Here is an 18,054-nt window from a genome sequence, read left to right as displayed (position 1 = left end):
CTACGGGGTGGGCATACTTACCGATCGTGACCCCTCTCCATCTCTTAATTCCCGTGCCATTAGAAGGGCCAATTTAGAATGAAAGTGAATAAAGTTGGCATCTATGCTGCCCTATGGTTAGGTGACCTATAGCATTGAATGGTTTCATTTCTAGCTTTGAATAATGAAACCATGAAGATGAAGTCTCAAGGATGAATTGTCGTGCCTCTGTCAATCACCTCGATGATGGATCACGCGTAGGGGCAAGAGCGGTCATCAGACCGATCGCTCCTGAACGGTCTCCTCACAATAGTTGGTATATAATTGTCTAATCAGCAAATCTTTGGAAATCATTGATGGTTGAGATGTAATCAAGTAACAAGGTTTAAAACTTTAAGAATTGTTCTATTTAGGACACACGATAGAAAATGGATCTATTTTCCACTTATTTGAAGAAGATTTTATAATTCAAAAAATAAATAATAATAATTGAAATTTATAGCGAGTCCATCCTTTCTATTTTATATGCTTATTCTGTGCTATACTTTTAAGGACATAATAGAAAAACCCAAAATTTGAATTTAATAGAAAAAGTACTTATGGAATAGCAATATATTCAAAGATTTATAATTGTGCCTAAAATAAGTACTAGAGGAAAAGGTAAAATAGCAAAGAGTTTTTTTTTGGTTCCCCTTATCAAGATCTGGCATAAAGAGTGACTTCTAATACGTCGTTGATAGCACATAAAATCACTCATCATTCTCTTTCATATTTAAAAATAGATTAATTTTCTATACATTAATAATGTATACAGTATTAAATCTGAATGCATACTATTTGTTTCAAAATTTGAATTTTAAATTTGAATTAATATTAGTTGTCATGCATTTGAATCTAATAGCATATACAGTGTATACAGGATTAATTCTTAAACAATTATACATATTGTGGTGAATGAAAGTTGGGGGAGGCGATGAAGAGGGGACACCATATCAACAGTGTACATAAGTTTCAAAGAGAAAAATCATAGAGAGACTAAGAGCCTAAAAGTCTTCGATTTGGGTCCTCATTGTGTCAATGAATGATTTCCCATCTAGTTCACGGGGAAGAAACGCTTTTAAATACTCAATCATACTAATTCTTCTGAAAATTGCTGGATTTTCAGGGGTGATAAGACTTGGCGCTGTACCCATGTCACCATCCAGTTTTGGGGAAAAGAACGTTGCAATGGAAAGCCTTTCATTGTGCAAATTCACAGTTGCCCGATGCTCAACACTCTTGTAAATCCCATTTGTCACAATCTGCATCTCAGTTAAAAAACGTCACATTTTTCCCAACTGTGTACTATGTAGCATACATTCTCATAAAAGTTCAATTAGGCTCAACAATAGGATATGGTTAACAGGGTAATCTTGTGAGTCCACCTATAACTACTGTTATGGCCCAAAAACATTGGAGAGCAATACCCTGATAGATCCAGGACATGTTTTGTAAGTAACTCGTGTAATTAGCATTGAAATCAAGACAAAAAGTAAATTCCTTTCTGAAAATCAAAACAAATTTGTTGGGGAAAAGAGCAAGTACTTTTTTTAAAACGATGAAAGGAAAGTAGTTTGAATTTTACCACTCGTACATCACAGGTAAGCAATAATATGGAGGGTGGGGTATAAGGGCATGTACAATACTAATTTTGAAGTTATTATGCCCAAGTTTTTTCAATATAAGACCTTTTCATCCATATATTTTATGCTTTTTTTGACTTTATAAAGATACGCGTTCTATTAAAGTAGTCAATATTCTACCAATAAACAACATTCGTTTAACTCTGACAAAGTAGCCAAAGTTAGAAGTTTAGCCACAAATTTGCAAAAGTTAAATTTTGGGATGAAAGCTACGCTTTGACCTTGCCTCATTTGCTGGGCGGTGCAAGTTGATAATTAGTCTTACACATCAACCTAGTGCATACTAATCATAATCGGAAAGGTTATCTCTTGAATCCTATTAAAATATGGGAAGGACATTCTAATTTCCATATATGTTCATAATTGTAGAAACTAATTTGAAAATATCTCATAAGGGAGGCCAAAAACTAGATAGATGTTGTAATTATATAAACAGAAAAGCAATTTGAAGAGATTGTTCATATTCACATTGCATCTTGGGAGAAAGGATTTTGAGCATGATTACCTCTAAAATGTCTCCAACATTGACTATGAATGCATTAGGAAGTGGTACAACAGGAACCCAAGCTCCAGCCTTTTTGATTTGGAGGCCTTCCACTTCATTGAGCTGAAGCACTATGGTAAGCCCACCAGCATCAGAGTGGGGGCATGATAGGTTGTATTTTTGCCATTAATTCTATGATTATTTTCCTCTTTTATTATACCAAATATTATTTTAATTGATTGATTCTACTTATATTTGGTATTTGGTACTAATTGTAGGAAGGTGGAGTAAAAAGAGAATAAAAGATGTGATTTTTCAAGAATTTTCCAATTCAAAATGGAGTCTATGTAGATTATTGACGGAGGATTAGGAGGGAAGTATTATACTCCTAGTAGGTCTGCTTGGCTTGGCATGTATTTCGTCTGGCTTTGAATGGTTTGTAAGCAATCAGGAGACAAGAAAGCCACAGTTGTTGACCTTGGAAAGTGGGGACCATTGCAATTGTCTTCCAATCTTGCTTTGACCGAAATTCAAGGGAGAAAAAGGGAATCTCTCGTATGTTTTGTGAGAGACCCTTGAGAGCCACTATTGTTGACTATTATTAGGGGACTTGGTTTTTGTTTTGACTGGCAGTGGTTTTCAAAAGCAATTCCTTAGCTTTCGAATTGAAGGGGCGGCAGATGAGGAGTTTGGCCAGCAACAAATTCGCAGGCACTTAGGTCTTTAATTTTCCTCCGGAGCCGACTTTTTCAAGGAGAAAAACATTAGAAAAGCTCGGCTATTATTTTTATTCTTGGACAGCTGATTTTCCATTAATGGAGAACTAGCTTCTCAATTCTAGTCAAGGGAACAACTGAAGATTTGGTTCAACAATTATTGTGAGATCTAATTTATTTTAATTGCTTCCTTCATTTATTGGTATTCATATGTTTCCTGCTTTTAACTGTTATAGTTCGTGTGGATGATTGATTAGTGCGCAATAATTAATTATTCATATAGGCTATTTTGCTAAATAGGGGTAATTAAATCCGTAATTGTTCGTTATCCCTATCTCAGTAGCAATTGGCGTAATTGGGTTTATGTCAGGGGAACATACGATCTAACTTAAACAAACCCTCGTAGCGTGTTTGTTAGTTAGGATTGGGCCTTTCTAATTATTAATGCAATCTAGAAATTAAATCCTACGGTCGTACCTAGGATTGTTTTTGGGTTAGAGAAATAGTTAACGGTCGTACCTTAACTATCGGGAAATTAAGGAAAGGTTGGTTGTTTATCGCGTGCATGACAACTATAACTAATCTATTAATAAATGTGGAATTATCTGTGAATCAATGATCAGTGGCTGAACCATTTCTGAAGTGTACCCTTGGCTAGAGTTTTCCCTTAATTATTTCTCTTAATCAATTATTTTCTGCAGTTAATTTATTTAGTTAGCATTTAATCCAAAACCCATACCTTGGACTCTAGAAGAAACGAATTATCCCCACTCCCTGTGGATTCGACCCTACTCACCGCTATATACAAAATCTGTATTTTTCTCGAGTAGGTACTTATTATTGCACAGGTTCGGCACCTGTCAACTTTTGGCGCCGTTGCCGGGGACTGGTGTCAGATTAATTTGTTTCTTTTTTAGTTCATCTTGTTTTTTTTATTTATTTTTCTCTTAATTTTTTTATATAGTTTATGGCTTCTAACACGCTATATTTTGGTGATATACTGGATTTTGTTTCCGGGGAAGGCAATGAGACTGATTTTTTCTCTAAGTTTGCATATTTAGAGGCACTAAACTCTATTAGAGAAAGAATGGCTGCTGTAACCTGTGAAATTTGTTATGCCAGGGATCATTCGACCGGTATGTGCCCCGAATATCAAGATAATCTGAGTGTCCCACTCAATAATTATGGAGATTTTTCACCATGGTCTCAAACGTGGTATAACCCTAATCCAAACGGGTATGATCAAGGATGTTGGGATAACTCCAGTTATAATTATACAACAGGGCCAATGAATTTTCAGCAGTATGAGTCTCAAGAATCATCATCTATGTCAGGTATGTCTCTTGAAGAAATAGTTGAATTAATAGCTACTAACACATATCAAATTCAACAGGAGACACATCAACTTCCACAGGAGATAATAGATTTTCATCAGGAGACACAAGTGAGCAGGCGTAACCTAGCAGATCAAATGGATCAATTGACATTTAGGATAACGCCATTGGCTTCTCGAATGAATGAAGAATTGCCCTCACAAACTATTATCGACCATGAGGAAGATGAGAGTGCAATTATCCTGACGAATGACATGGTACTGCAAGAGTCTCAAGAAAAAGAATCTAAAGATGCGGATGAAAAGAAAGTTGAAGCACAAGAATTGAGACCCCAACATCAAATCGTTCAAGTGAATGAATCCAGTGAACAATCTCCAAATGCGGTGACATCTCCTCCATTCCTTGATCAATATTTTCCTGACTCTTATTCTTTAATTCCTATTAGTGAGATTGATTTTATTATACTAGAAAATTTTGAGTTTCATGACAGGAACAAGTTAAGAGTCACGATGGCAAAATATCTCAAACTAGTAAGTGCTTGTGATGGAGGAGTGAATGAAGATTTAAGGTCATTACTTGGTTGTTTGGCGCCATCTACTAGTCCATGGAAGACCGTAGCTTGTGTGCTAAAAAATTACTCTATTTACGAGGGCTATCAGGATTACATAGAAGATGAAACACTGAAGCGAGTTACGCGATTTTATCCTCCATGAATAAACAGGACAATGTCTAGCCAAAGACATTAAAGGAAGGCGTTGCTTGGGAGGCAACCCAAGGCTTTTGTTTTAATTTTCTTATGTTTTTGGAGTTTTTGTTAAGTGTTAGTTACATTTAGTGATTTGTTGCTTAGTGGCAGGAAAGTGGCAATTAGACGTACCCATGCCAGGTGGTCACGTTTGAGGGAAGAAAATTTTCGTCCGCAATCAGAAGACTCCGTAGCAGTTAGACGTGCCCACGCTAGGTGATCACGCTAAAGGATCAAAAATTTTCAACGGATGGTCAAAAGACTAGGGGCAGTTAAGCGCGCCCACGCCTAAGCTAGAGGTTCCTTTTTCTTTCAAAAAAAAAAAAAAAAAAAAGAGGTCAAAATTCCAAAGGACCCGAAACCCTAATCTTTTTCTCCTTCTCCTTTCTTTTCTTTTTCTTTCTTCTTCTTCTTTCCTTTCCTCTGCTTGGTCCGCCGCCGCGCCCCACTTGGCCGCACGCCGCCATTGCTGTCCGCCGCCACGCAACGCCCTCCTCCTGCACCGTGGACCTCGCCCTTGCAACCAACTGCGCGAGATCCTGCCCGCACGCCGCGCCTCCAAGCGATCTGGCAGATCGCGCACCAGCAGCCGCAGCAGGCCAGCGAGCAGCAGCTGCAGTCGCGGACTGCAATCAGCGAACGCAGCTTGCCCCCTTGCGCGGGACCTCCAGCCAAGCTTGCAGCAGCCTTGCGTAGCCTCCTCTGCGCGCATCACCTCCTGCGCAACCTGCAGCCTAGGTGCTCCAGTCCACCACCAGCCCCCCCCCCCGCGCGCTTCCTCTGCGCACCAGCCCCTGCGTGCACCAGTTCCATCGCGCAACCCAGGTGCGCAGCGCCTGGCCGAGAGCAGCAGTAGCCTGCGCGCTTGCACCTGTGCGCCAGCACCAGCCCCAGCCCGCGCGCGCGAGCTCAGTCTAGGCGCGATCCATCCGCGCACCTCGCCAGTGGCCGTCACGCGCCTTCCTCCACTCCGTTGGCCGCCCCTGCTCTCTTCACTGTCATCCACTGCCTACTCCAAACCTCCGGTGAATTCTTTCTTTAATTTTCTGTCACTAATTAGCTGAGGCCAGATTACTAGCTTTTACTAGCTGATGCCAGATTTTAGCTGAGGCCAGATTTTTTATTTGCTAGCTGAGGACAGAAATTTTGTGCTATTTGGGTGCTATTTGGCTGATTGTAGATTATTTGTCAAATTTTGTGTTCAACCAGTCTATTTGGGGGATGTTTTTACTTTGACTACCTGTTTAATTAGTTTTTGGGAAAACTTGCTATGTTTATCTAATTAATTGATTTTTGGGTTGAATTGGTAGTATTTGGAGAAAATTTTGCTGCTCTCAAGCTTAATTAATTTTTGGGGTGTGTTCATAGGTCGTTTCTGCACTTGTCTGTGATTGGGAGCTGTATTTAGTTGTCATTTGCTTTGTTGGTTGTTTGTTGACCTCTTTGGAATACCATTCCCTTGCCTCCACCCTGCCCTCTGATTTCAAATGACTAAACCAAAAAAATAAGGGCGAGAACAAGCCCGCCTTTCCCTCCACAGCTGTAGGTCATTTCTGCCCCCCTCATTTTTAAGGGAAGTGTGGTTGCCCAAGTACCTCTGTTTTGATCTTTCTTTGCTTACATTGAGGGCAATGTAAGGTTTAGGTGTGGGGGAGGGTTAACTATGCTTTAGCTGTGTTTTTAGTTGTCTGATTAAATTTTTCCTTGCCTTAGTAGTTCCTTTCTTCAAACTGTGATGAATGCAATTGAGATATGAGTACGAGTAGTAAGTTCATACCATTGGGTGCTCTATTTTCCTCGATGATGAATTGATTGATGAATATGCTGAATTTGGCATGAATTTGATCACTTGTGTGATTTTTGGGCCTAATTTTTCGTTTGCTGAGTGATTAGTGCACATGGTTTGTCATTCTAGAACTTGCTCGGTTATGCATGTCAAGACCACATTTAAATGAGGTTAATGCATTGAAATGATAGGGCACTTAGGAATGAGCCATTTTTGGACTTTCTTAAAACCAACCCTTGGATTAGTTACCACTAGGGAGCCAAGTTGAGCCTTAACCCTTATTCTTTGCTTGAGACCCTAGTTTTTAGCCGTAAAATCTCCTTTTAGACTTTCTTTTTGAATCTCATGTGAAGAAGTGCTTTGATTTCATTATACAGAATTTTGGAGTATTATTTGAGAGGCATTACACCTATGAAAAAAAGAGAGGTGAAAACACAAAAAAAAAAAAAGAAGGGGAAATGTGAAAAGAAGACAAAGTGCAGGAAATCAACAAGTAAAGTTGATTTTTATGGTGTTGGTTGGGAGTTATTGAAAAAAAAAACAAAAAAAAAAAGAAAAAAAGGAGAGGGGAAGTAGATGAATGAAAAGAGGAGAAAGAAAAAGTCGAAGGTTGTGACAAGTGCTAATTTACTTCACTTGTGTGATGGTTGAGATGCCTTGAAGTTTCAAATGTGCAAGAATCTGTGTAATTAATTTCTGAGCACTTTCTTTATACTTTTACACCCTTTTGATTCCTTTTTATCCTACCCTCTCACCCTAACCCCATAACAACCTTTCAAAGTCCCTTGATTGCTGCATTGAAATTCATAAGCAAGTGGTGGCGATATGATATATGAGCAAGCCTATGGTAGTGTCATTCTATTGTGTTGATTTGAGAGTTATCTTATATACATATCCTATACACTTGGAGTGAATGAGTGCACTTCGAACTGCGGGAATTGACAATTTGGTTTATTCTGATTTCGGTGAGGTTATTGGGAAATTTGGGATGCCATTCTTGGTATGAACTGCTGTGAATTGCTTAATATCTTGATTGCGCTTGTGAGTTAATTATGCTTGAGGGCAAGCATAGTTTAGGTGTGGGGGAAATTGATAGGTTGTATTTTTGCCATTAATTCTATGATTATTTTCCTCTTTTATTATACCAAATATTATTTTAATTGATTGATTCTACTTATATTTGGTATTTGGTACTAATTGTAGGAAGGTGGAGTAAAAAGAGAATAAAAGATGTGATTTTTCAAGAGTTTTCCAATTCAAAATGGAGTCTATGTAGATTATTGACGGAGGATTAGGAGGGAAGTATTATACTCCTAGTAGGTCTGCTTGGCTTGGCATGTATTTCGTCTGGCTTTGAATGGTTTGTAAGCAATCAGGAGACAAGAAAGCCACGGTTGTTGACCTTGGAAAGTGGGGACCATTGCAATTGTCTTCCAATCTTGCTTTGACCGAAATTGAAGGGAGAAAAAGGGAATCTCTCGTATGTTTTGTGAGAGACCCTTGAGAGCCACTATTGTTGACTATTATTAGGGGACTTGGTTTTTGTTTTGACTGGCAGTGGTTTTCAAAAGCAATTCCTTAGCTTTCGAATTGAAGGGGCGGCAGATGAGGAGTTTAGCCAGCAACAAATTCGCAGGCACTTAGGTCTTTATTTTTCCTCCGGAGCCGACTTTTTAAAGGAGAAAAACATTAGAAAAGCTCGGCTATTATTTTTATTCTTGGACAGCTGGTTCTCCATTAATGGAGAACTAGCTTCTCAATTCTAGTCAAGGGAACAACTGAAGATTTGGTTCAACAATTACTGTGAGATCTAATTTATTTTAATTGCTTCCTTCATTTATTGGTATTCATATGTTTCCTGCTTTTAACCGTTATAGCTCGTGTGGATGATTGATTAGTGCGCAATAATTAATTATTCATATAGGCTATTTTGCTAAATAGGGATAATTGAATCCGTAATTGTTCGTTATCCCTATCTCAGTAGCAACTGGCGTAATTGGGTTTATGTCAGGGGAACATAGATCTAACTTAAACAAACCCTCGTAGCGTGTTTGTTAGTTAGGATTGGGTCTTTCTAATTATTAATGCAATCTAGAAAAATTAAATCCTACGGTCGTACCTAGGGTTGTTTTTGGGTTAGAGAAATAGTTAACGGTCGTACCTTAACTATCGGGGAAATTAAGGAAAGGTTGGTTGTTTATCGCGTGCATGACAACTATAACTAATCTATTAATAAATGTGGAATTATCTGTGAATCAATGATCAGTGGCTGAACCATTTCTGAAGTGTACCCTTGGCTAGAGTTTTCCCTTAATTATTTCTCTTAATCAATTATTTTCTGCAGTTAATTTATTTAGTTAGCATTTAATCCAAAACCCCCCATACCTTGGACTCTAGAAGAAACGAATTATCCCCAGTCCCTGTGGATTCGACCCTACTCACTGCTATATACAAAATCTGTATTTTTCTCGAGTTGGTACTTATTATTGCACAGGTTCGGTACCTGTCAGGGCAAAAGCTCATCACTAGCTCAGGTTGGGGACATGGTGGATAATTGTTCATCCTCATTGATTGCAGCCCTTCTTGAAAAAGCATTGTCTTATCTTCAAGCTCCATTCCTAATGCTTTTGTCATTTGCTCAAGGACCTTGATGGCAAGGATTTTCAATTCCCTTGAGTACTGATCTAGAGTTTCTCGACAATGTTAAAAAAAATGTAAATAAAAAGTAAAGAATATCCAATATATAATAACAATGCACAATGCTTTAGATGTTAACTAATTTTTGATGCATGCAAGGATGGATGTTTTATCATCATCTCACGGTGACATGGCTTATTAATTTTTCTCATAAAGACAATTAAGAAGGTGAGATTTAAGAACGGGATAATTTCATAAACCTCCTCTAAGATTTTTAACAATTTCACTGAGCTCCCTTAAGGTTTCAAAAATTACACCTACCTCCCCTAATTTGACACTTTTTGCCAACCAAACCTTAGACTTGGTCAAAATTTTTAATGAATATCCTAAAATACCCTCAACTTATAACGTTTGAATTACTTTCCAGAACAATCATAATATATTTAACACAAATATACAAAAAGAGTGTGAAGTTTTTAACACCATATTTATTATTTGATAAGCAAAGATGACAATAGTTCTATCACTATCCTTTTCACCGGTAAATAATAAACACACACACCCAGAATCTAAGGTAATTCCACTGGTTTACCCAAAAGGCAATTGCTCAATAGTTCTATCACTATGATAAACTACTTTTAATGGTGATTTACCAGGGTATGTATTTTTTAATTTGAAAAAGAAAATACCGTCATAATTCTTTTAAATTTGCAGAATTTTGGATCGGTGGAACTATCATAGCTTGGTAGCAATTTTGGGCTTTTTTTTTTGAGTTAATGTTGCTTTTGGTACCAAAAACAATCAGTAAGTAAAAATTAGATCACATTCAAAGTCATAAAAAATGTCACTAGTAAAACATTTATGCTGCCAATGTTTATATTTTATGGTTTTATTGGCAAAAATATAAAAAGGGGAATAAGAATAGAAAAAGAAAAGAAAAATAATTATTAATACCATTCTTTGTAAAAGTATATCTAACAAGAGAGTTTTATTAAAATGTTAAAACAATATTATCATTTTATGTGGGCAAAGGAGGTAAATGTTATTTTTATAACCTCGAAGGAGCTCAATGAAATTATCAGAAACCTGAGGAGAGGTTTCTGAAATTGTCCCTTTAAGAAAAGCAAGAGAGGATATATTTTTCTGTATGAGCGAGAGGGAGAGAGAGAGAGAGACAGAGAGAGATGATATAATTTATTTTTTATCAATCGTCATGATCTACTCTATTCATACTCTAACCTATTCTAGGGGGAGACCCAACTGAATCTATTGGGGAACCAACGAGGATTGAATCACCATCGAATCAAACTATTTCTACTATAATCTATTTTAGGGGAAGGCTCAACTGAATCCATAGAAAAACCAACGGGAATTGAATCACCATTGAATCAAACGTACGCACTCAGATGGATTTGAGAAAATCACATATAGTAGCAAAGTGATGGGGGATAAGATTTGAACCTTTAACCTCCCACTCCACCAAGACTTTAAGTCATTGGGTGGCCAATAGCCATATGATTAAAAGAAGAGAAATGTTGGAAAACCATTAAGAATGCCTCCAAGGTAAAAAAATAAGAAGAAAAGGCCTATTATGTGGAGACTTTAAGAGAGATAATGATCAAAATATTCAATCCTTAGGACACTTTGTGGCTGACAAGCTGTCTTTTTTTTTTTTTTTTTTCCTTTCTTTGAAGGAGTGGCTGATAAGCTGTCTTGATCATTACACATGGAATTTTATTGAAGGGATAACATTCGATGTTTCATGTTGTACGTTGGCCCCTAAGACAGTACGACTTCCAAATAAATGCATCTACATAATAAAAAATATATATATTACGTACAGTCGGATATTCTCTGCTACAACTTTTCATGTAACAGCATTTGGCTTTATTATTGCCTCCTCGGTTTCAATTATATGTAAAAGCTTTTTTCTGTTAACCAATTATATGTTTAGTTCTGGCGGGCTACCTACCAGCATTATCAAATTTTTTTTTCTGAATAAAGCATTTTAGTCATCAATGGTATACTTTTTATAAACAAATTGTGATTATTTTTTACCCCTCAACAACTGAATGAGACATATATTATTATTTTTTTTTTGACAAAACAAAATTCACAAACACTGATTAAGATGCTGCATAACCATTATTTCAGTGATGAAGATTTATTGCGTACTTCCGTCTACCAATTAATCCCTGATTTCCATAAAATAAAATCAATGCAGTATTTGTAATCTATCGATTTCCCCTCTTCTAATTTTCCCAAATCTCTAACTACAACCCTTAATTCATAAACTTCCATGCAATGTTGGTATTACAAAGATAATCGACATTGCCACTGTAGAAATAAAGGAGCAGAGGAGATAAGGAATAAATTAGCAAGCGGTAGTATATAAAGAACCAAATTAACCACCACTGCTATAATAAAGGACCAAAATGTTCATATTTCCATCAATTAAAATACATGAAAGAATCAAACCGCCACACTTAAATAATGTCTCTTATTGTAAATCCAGTTTACAAATCATAAAAATCATCATTATATCTCTTTACAATTTCAATTCTAGACTTTCAGTTTCTTTATATATATCAAGATGTTGACAATTTATGTAAAAGAAAATAGAAAGATTACAGGTACGGTGATTTGCAAAGTTACAGACTGCTACTAACCACTTATTTTCTTAACCTATTACTAGTCTGTGATCATCTTATCCCTAGCTTTTAAGTATTTTCACCCACAAAATTTTGAAAAGTTTAGACAAGTGTAGAGAATTTTAGACGCTTATGACTTTCAAAAGTTATACTATGTGTGATGTTACTATAGTCCTCATGTGTTTGACAACACAATTCATCATTTAAACTTAATGTATTTAGATCTTAATATAATCAGATACATTTGTTAACCAAAAATTGAACATCTAAATTAATTAAGTGTTATTAAATTTTTTAGGCAAAACTTGCTATAAAAAATAAGTAATAAACTTTTCACTTATCACCGAATGTGATATGCACTCAAATGTATTTGATTTAATACTTAATAATTCAATAATTTAATGGATTCAAATTTCAAATTTCAGTTTTTAAACTTCAATTTTATCAAATGCATCCTAAATACAATGATATGAATGTGTGGGCAAATTTTCTTGTACCTGAATGGAAGAGGAAGGTTGGGAAGTAAATGAGGTTTTCTCAAGTGAGTTGGCAGAGTGACCATGTAAAACATGTCAGCCCAGTCAAGTTTTTGTTCCTCAGATACAACAAAGGCCTGTCCATATCCTTCTACATCGCCCGGTTCTTGGGCAAATCTCTTCTTCTCTTCAATCTTCAAATTGAAAAACTTTTGCATCTCTAGTTTCAGTTTGTCCACTAATGAAGAGCTCACTCCATGATTAATCAGCTGGTGACAAATTGTACAGTCACTAATTATTTGGTGCTGACTATTATAACACTTCTCCATTTTAACAGCAGGCATGTATATCCATTTAAATTAGATGATTGTCCTTGTATAACAATTCAAAGAAGATCCTAGGAAAAGCAGGAAAGAAAAGGAGATCACTCCTATTACATTCTAGTCATGCATTATGTAATACTACTAGAGAAAACCGAATGAGTTCATATGAAAAGAAACATTTCAATATGAAAAAAAAAAAACTTGCGGCAAGATATATCATTTACCTACAGTCCTGAAAAGTCATAGTTATTAACATAATAAATATTTCAGAATAATTTTATTCCCTTGAAAGTAAGTTAAAGTTGTGGTAAAAACCAGATTGAAATGACTAGTAGATTTTGAGCAAATACTATTACAATCAGACTCCATTATTAGGTCAACAACAGTACCTAATATATGCATATACAAATACGAAATGACAAACCTAAAAGAAGCCCCATTCTTTGCAGGCAAAATGCAACTTTTCAAGCTCTGGATTCACTGATTCATCAGAAAGCAACCTTTGCATGTCAATTACTGGGATTTCCTCTGTGGAGACCCCATGAAGTTTGGTTGGATCAGGTCGTATGTATCGGGGTGGAACTGATGCAAATTTCTCCTTAGCCAACTCCTGAACATAGGGTACTTTTAGAGAGCTTCCCAAATTTATCATACCAGATTCCACGTTTGTGGTTTGTGTAAATCTCTACCTATATATATATATATACACACACACACACACACACACGTAGCTCCAAGTTGCAATTGATATCAATTCGTGATCAAGGCACACTTTATATGTGTCATATGCGTAAAAGTTATTTTACTAAAATTTGGTTTTACATTTTGAAATTTTTAGAGATAATGTAAAAGATGACACAAAATTTTAGCACCACAGATTCAAATCACACTTTATATACTTAGATATTCGAAAGATGTTTCCTTAGTGACATGTTATAGTTCTTGGACAAACCTACTTACTTTTGTTAAGGTTAATAAAAGACTAAAGGAATTTTGGAAATTTTCATTAATATTATGTTCATAACGTTTAATTGTATATTCTAATTTTGGTAAATTTGCCAACCTCAAACCTGATCATATGCTACTTTGGTAAGATTAATTAAAAAATGAAATTTAGATTTCACAATTATTGGCACTCTTTCCTATTTTTGATATGTCACATTTGGAATATTCTACTTTTAGAAACTAAACTTAACTAATAAAACAATATTTTTAGATTTAACCCAAACAAAAAGCATTAATGATATTTTGATCAATGCAATAAATTAAAATCTGAGAAAAACAAATGGGGAGCTGAAGGCTCATTGAGAGGTTTAGGTTGAAAAATGTACGTCTCCACATAAATAAATAAATAAATATATATATAAAGTAAATTTTCTGATTTGTTTTATGACAAGGTCAGTATTTTTGTCATGGCTAACTCCTTTCATGAATTATGCAAAACACAATCCACATACACACACATACATACATACATACATATATACATACATATATATGTATAAAAAAGATTAATTCATATATAAATACACACAAATTTTCTGATTTGTTTTATGACAAGGCTAGTGTTTTTGTTATCGCTAACTCCTTTCATGAATCATGCGCAACACAATCCACCATGGCTGACGATTTGATTTTGTTTATCGAGTTTTCTCTCAACTGAAAAAGAGCTTATCGTTCATTTTGAATATCAGTGACACTTGAATAATAAGCTTGTTTAGTACAACTAAATGGAATTTCTTTGGAATTGGTCATCTGAAAAAGTAATCTCAGAGAAAGCACCAGCTACGGTTATAAATGTTTCTACAAAATTGTTGATAACATGGCGACGACTTAAAGTCTTCATGGAACGTCTCTGGAGTGATGTATTTCTTTATCAATTTGTATCAAAATTGGATTAGTCCATCTCCAAAAATTGATGAAATACAAATATTAACAACGTAACTAAGAATACAGCAAGTTTTATCACTTATTAAAAATTGTGTCTCATAATCAATCTCATCTAGTGAACGTTCATACTAAAACTATTTAAACCATCAATTGCAATTGCTCTATCAATAGTGGAGAATCTTCACCCAGTTTGAGACTTTTCCCAGACTGCGTATATACATGCAATTAATATGTCGTTTGGAATTTTGCACTTCAACTATAAATGGATTGGTTTTAACATTATTACCCATAGGTTGGCTTTATTCTAGGAGTTGTTTTGCTTCTAAAATGACTCGTATACATCAGAGGCATGAACAGATAGTACCTTATTGGTTGAGGCCTCGACAATAATTGAAAGTATTAGAACCGCAAGCCAACTATTCTAACCCCTTTGAAATGCTAAACGTGTAGAAAGATGGAAGTACTGGTAAAATTAGTAATTCCATTACCAGAAGTGGCAAAGTGCAAAAAATTAAGATAACGTTAAGGAAAAAGTGCGAATTACACTAAAAGTTAGGGGCTTTGATTATTTTACCTTTTGTTTTGTTAGGTGGTTGTATATCATCGAACCTATAGGTGATGGTACATCCACAGTTTTCGATATTTATTTTCATTAATTCCTAGTCATTACTTTAAGTTAATCTTATGCGTGTCGATTTAGATAAAATTATGGTCAAGTCTTGTGGTTGATAGCGAAAATGTTGCTGAAGGTTTTAAATATAAAATCAGTTCATTTATTGTCTTGGAAAAAAATCAAAATACTTCTAGGCACATAATCTTCAAGGGTTCTCTCGAGAATTAGCAAATACGTGTTGATCTAGAAGGTCACCCCAAAATCTTCAAGGATTCAAGTGCTAATTTGTCAACATGAATCAAGGTACGCTTCTGCAATTTTTCTGTTAATTTATTTCTTAATAATAGCTATATAAATTTTAATTTTAATAGGTGATAGTTTTCACCTAAAATAAACAACCACTCTAACAAGTGGTATCAGAGCCCATATGATTGATTATTAGGAAATAATTTGGATTCAGTAATTTTTATCTTAAAGAATAATTATGTATGATATTTGTGAAGAATCGGCAAACGAGATATTTGTTGAAACCATGATTGTTGACTTTTTCGTTCATAATTTATTGCTTTGTGGCTCGGCTTTTGGATTTACGGCATCATGATTGCTTGCATATGTTGTTATCCAGTTTTCATGACAGTAGGCAATTCATGAATTGCACGATTCATTGTTTGGTTAATGTTGAATTCAGTGGTCCCACTTTGATTCAGTGCTAGGTTTGGATAATATAAGAAGTTGTATACGGAACTAGTTCTAGGCTTGACAATGATGGCGCACCTAAAGAGCTGCTATTATAATTAATTTCATCCATATTCCACCTAAATGCAGTGTTTCAAAGGCAACCCATGGAACCATGTAGTACAAATTAAACCTTCTCAAATCTCTTGGGCCTGCAAATTACGTTGATTTGGTAGACCCATTGATAATTACCTCCTCCTTGGTCACATTAAAAAAAAAACAAGTTTTATCGCTTCGAAATTTTAAAATTGACTTATGATTAAGGGTCTATCAGCTACTGTCTTCGAAAATGGTTCATCACCTGCACTTCATGATGTTATCCAAATTTTAGATTATTCTCAAATATTTATTGAAATTATACTGACCTTGCTACATAGACGGAAGCATAACAATTACTTTGATTTAAAAAAAACTATATATATATATATATATATATATTTTTTTTTTTAATATTAAATTTTATAAATTTTTGTGGAGGCAAAAGTTAACATTTATGCTTTCAAACCTTTAATGAGGGAAAACTAAAATTTCTAGGCTTTAGAGAGTCGGTGACTAGAGGAATGACAATGAGGTGGATATGAGGCTAGAAACCCTCACCCCTCTCCCTCCTTGTGCTTTAAAAACTTGTCCTGGCTTTAGTGCTATCCCCCCACTTCTCTTACCCCCGCGCCCATCCATTTACCCAACCGGGGTGCCCTGATGGGTGGTTCAAAATAAAATTTTTTTTAATCTTATTTTTTCATATATAATATTAACAAATAACTTTATAAATCAATCTTTTGGACTTTTAACTAATATTCAACATGACATTATGTTTAAAATCTACTTTAATCTTTTAAAAACATTTCTCCGTATTTGTTAGCAAATCTAAACTAACAGCTGTTACTATTATTGTTACAAAATTATAAATAATATAATATGTACATAGATATTGGCAAATATAGCTGCATATTAATTAATTTATTTAATTTATAGGCAAGGATGGTGCGGGGATGGTAGCCACATGGTGGGGGGGAAAAAATCCCCACCACTAGGGCTGCATACGAGCCGAGCCGAGTCGAGTTTTGGCCTAATCAAACCGAGTCTTGACTTAATTTTGTCGAACTCGAACTCGACAAGCTGACAATTTTGAAGCTCGAGCTCGAAAAAATAAAAATAATTATTTTATTTTTTAAAAAATAAATAAAATAATATTTTTTCCTAATAAATAATAAAATATGAAGGATATTTATGTAATTTTACTATTAATATAATATATATATATATATATATACTTGAACTCGCGAGTCGGGCTCAATATTTTGAGCTGGACTTTGACTCGACCAGCTTGAGCTCGATATTGATCGAGCTCGAGTCGCGAGCGGCTCGATTCGTTTGCACCCCTATCCACCACCCCACTCCTGCCCCCACAGCTCTCTTCACTCCATTTCTCTCCCCAAAGGACGGGCATCCATTCCTATCATGACCCCTCCCCACCTCTTAATTCTCATGCCAATGGATGGGCCAATTTAGAGGGAAAGTGAATAAAGTTGGCATCTATCTGCCCTATGGTTTAAGTCGTTATGGAAAGGAGGTGACCTCTTAGTTCTCATGCCATTTCCAGCTTTGAGTGATGAAACCAGGAAGATGAAAATTCTAGGACAAATTGTCATGTCTCAATCAATGAACTCGAAGATGGGTCATGCAACGGCGTGATTCTTGGCATGTTATTGTCCAATTAGCAAATTTTGAAAACATCATTGATGGTTGAGATGAAAGTCAAGTAACAAGAGGTTTAAAACTTTTCGGATTCTTCTATTCACGGAACATAATAAAAGATAGGTGCACTCTTCAATTATTCATGCCACCGTATGTTTCATTAATCAACATTATTGTTTATTATTAATCGAATGCAACGTTCTAGCTTTGGATTATAAAAGAAGTTGTATACGGAACTAGATTATAGGCTGACAAAGATGTCTTATCTAATTAAAAAGGTGCTATTCCTATTAATTTCATCCATA

The 18,054-nt window shown here is 35.4% G+C and overlaps 1 protein-coding gene across 1 annotated transcript; it reads right to left on the bottom strand.

Moving 5' to 3' along the window:
- Positions 1-1,022: 1,022 nt before the first annotated feature.
- LOC113708458 (oxoglutarate-dependent flavonoid 7-O-demethylase 1-like) lies at positions 1,023-13,465 on the bottom strand. The gene is made up of 4 exons (XM_072065283.1): positions 13,295-13,465; positions 12,574-12,759; positions 2,167-2,268; positions 1,023-1,280 (listed from the first exon to the last, which is right to left on the bottom strand). Exons 1-4 carry the CDS (start codon positions 13,463-13,465, stop codon positions 1,023-1,025), a joined length of 717 nt encoding a protein of 238 aa, XP_071921384.1.
- Between the last annotated feature and the right edge of the window lie 4,589 nt (positions 13,466-18,054).

Source organism: Coffea arabica, chromosome 9c (genome assembly GCF_036785885.1).
Source record: "Coffea arabica cultivar ET-39 chromosome 9c, Coffea Arabica ET-39 HiFi, whole genome shotgun sequence".
Classification (NCBI taxonomy): Eukaryota; Viridiplantae; Streptophyta; class Magnoliopsida; order Gentianales; family Rubiaceae; genus Coffea; species Coffea arabica.
This window is presented reverse-complemented; position numbering and strand designations above follow the sequence as displayed.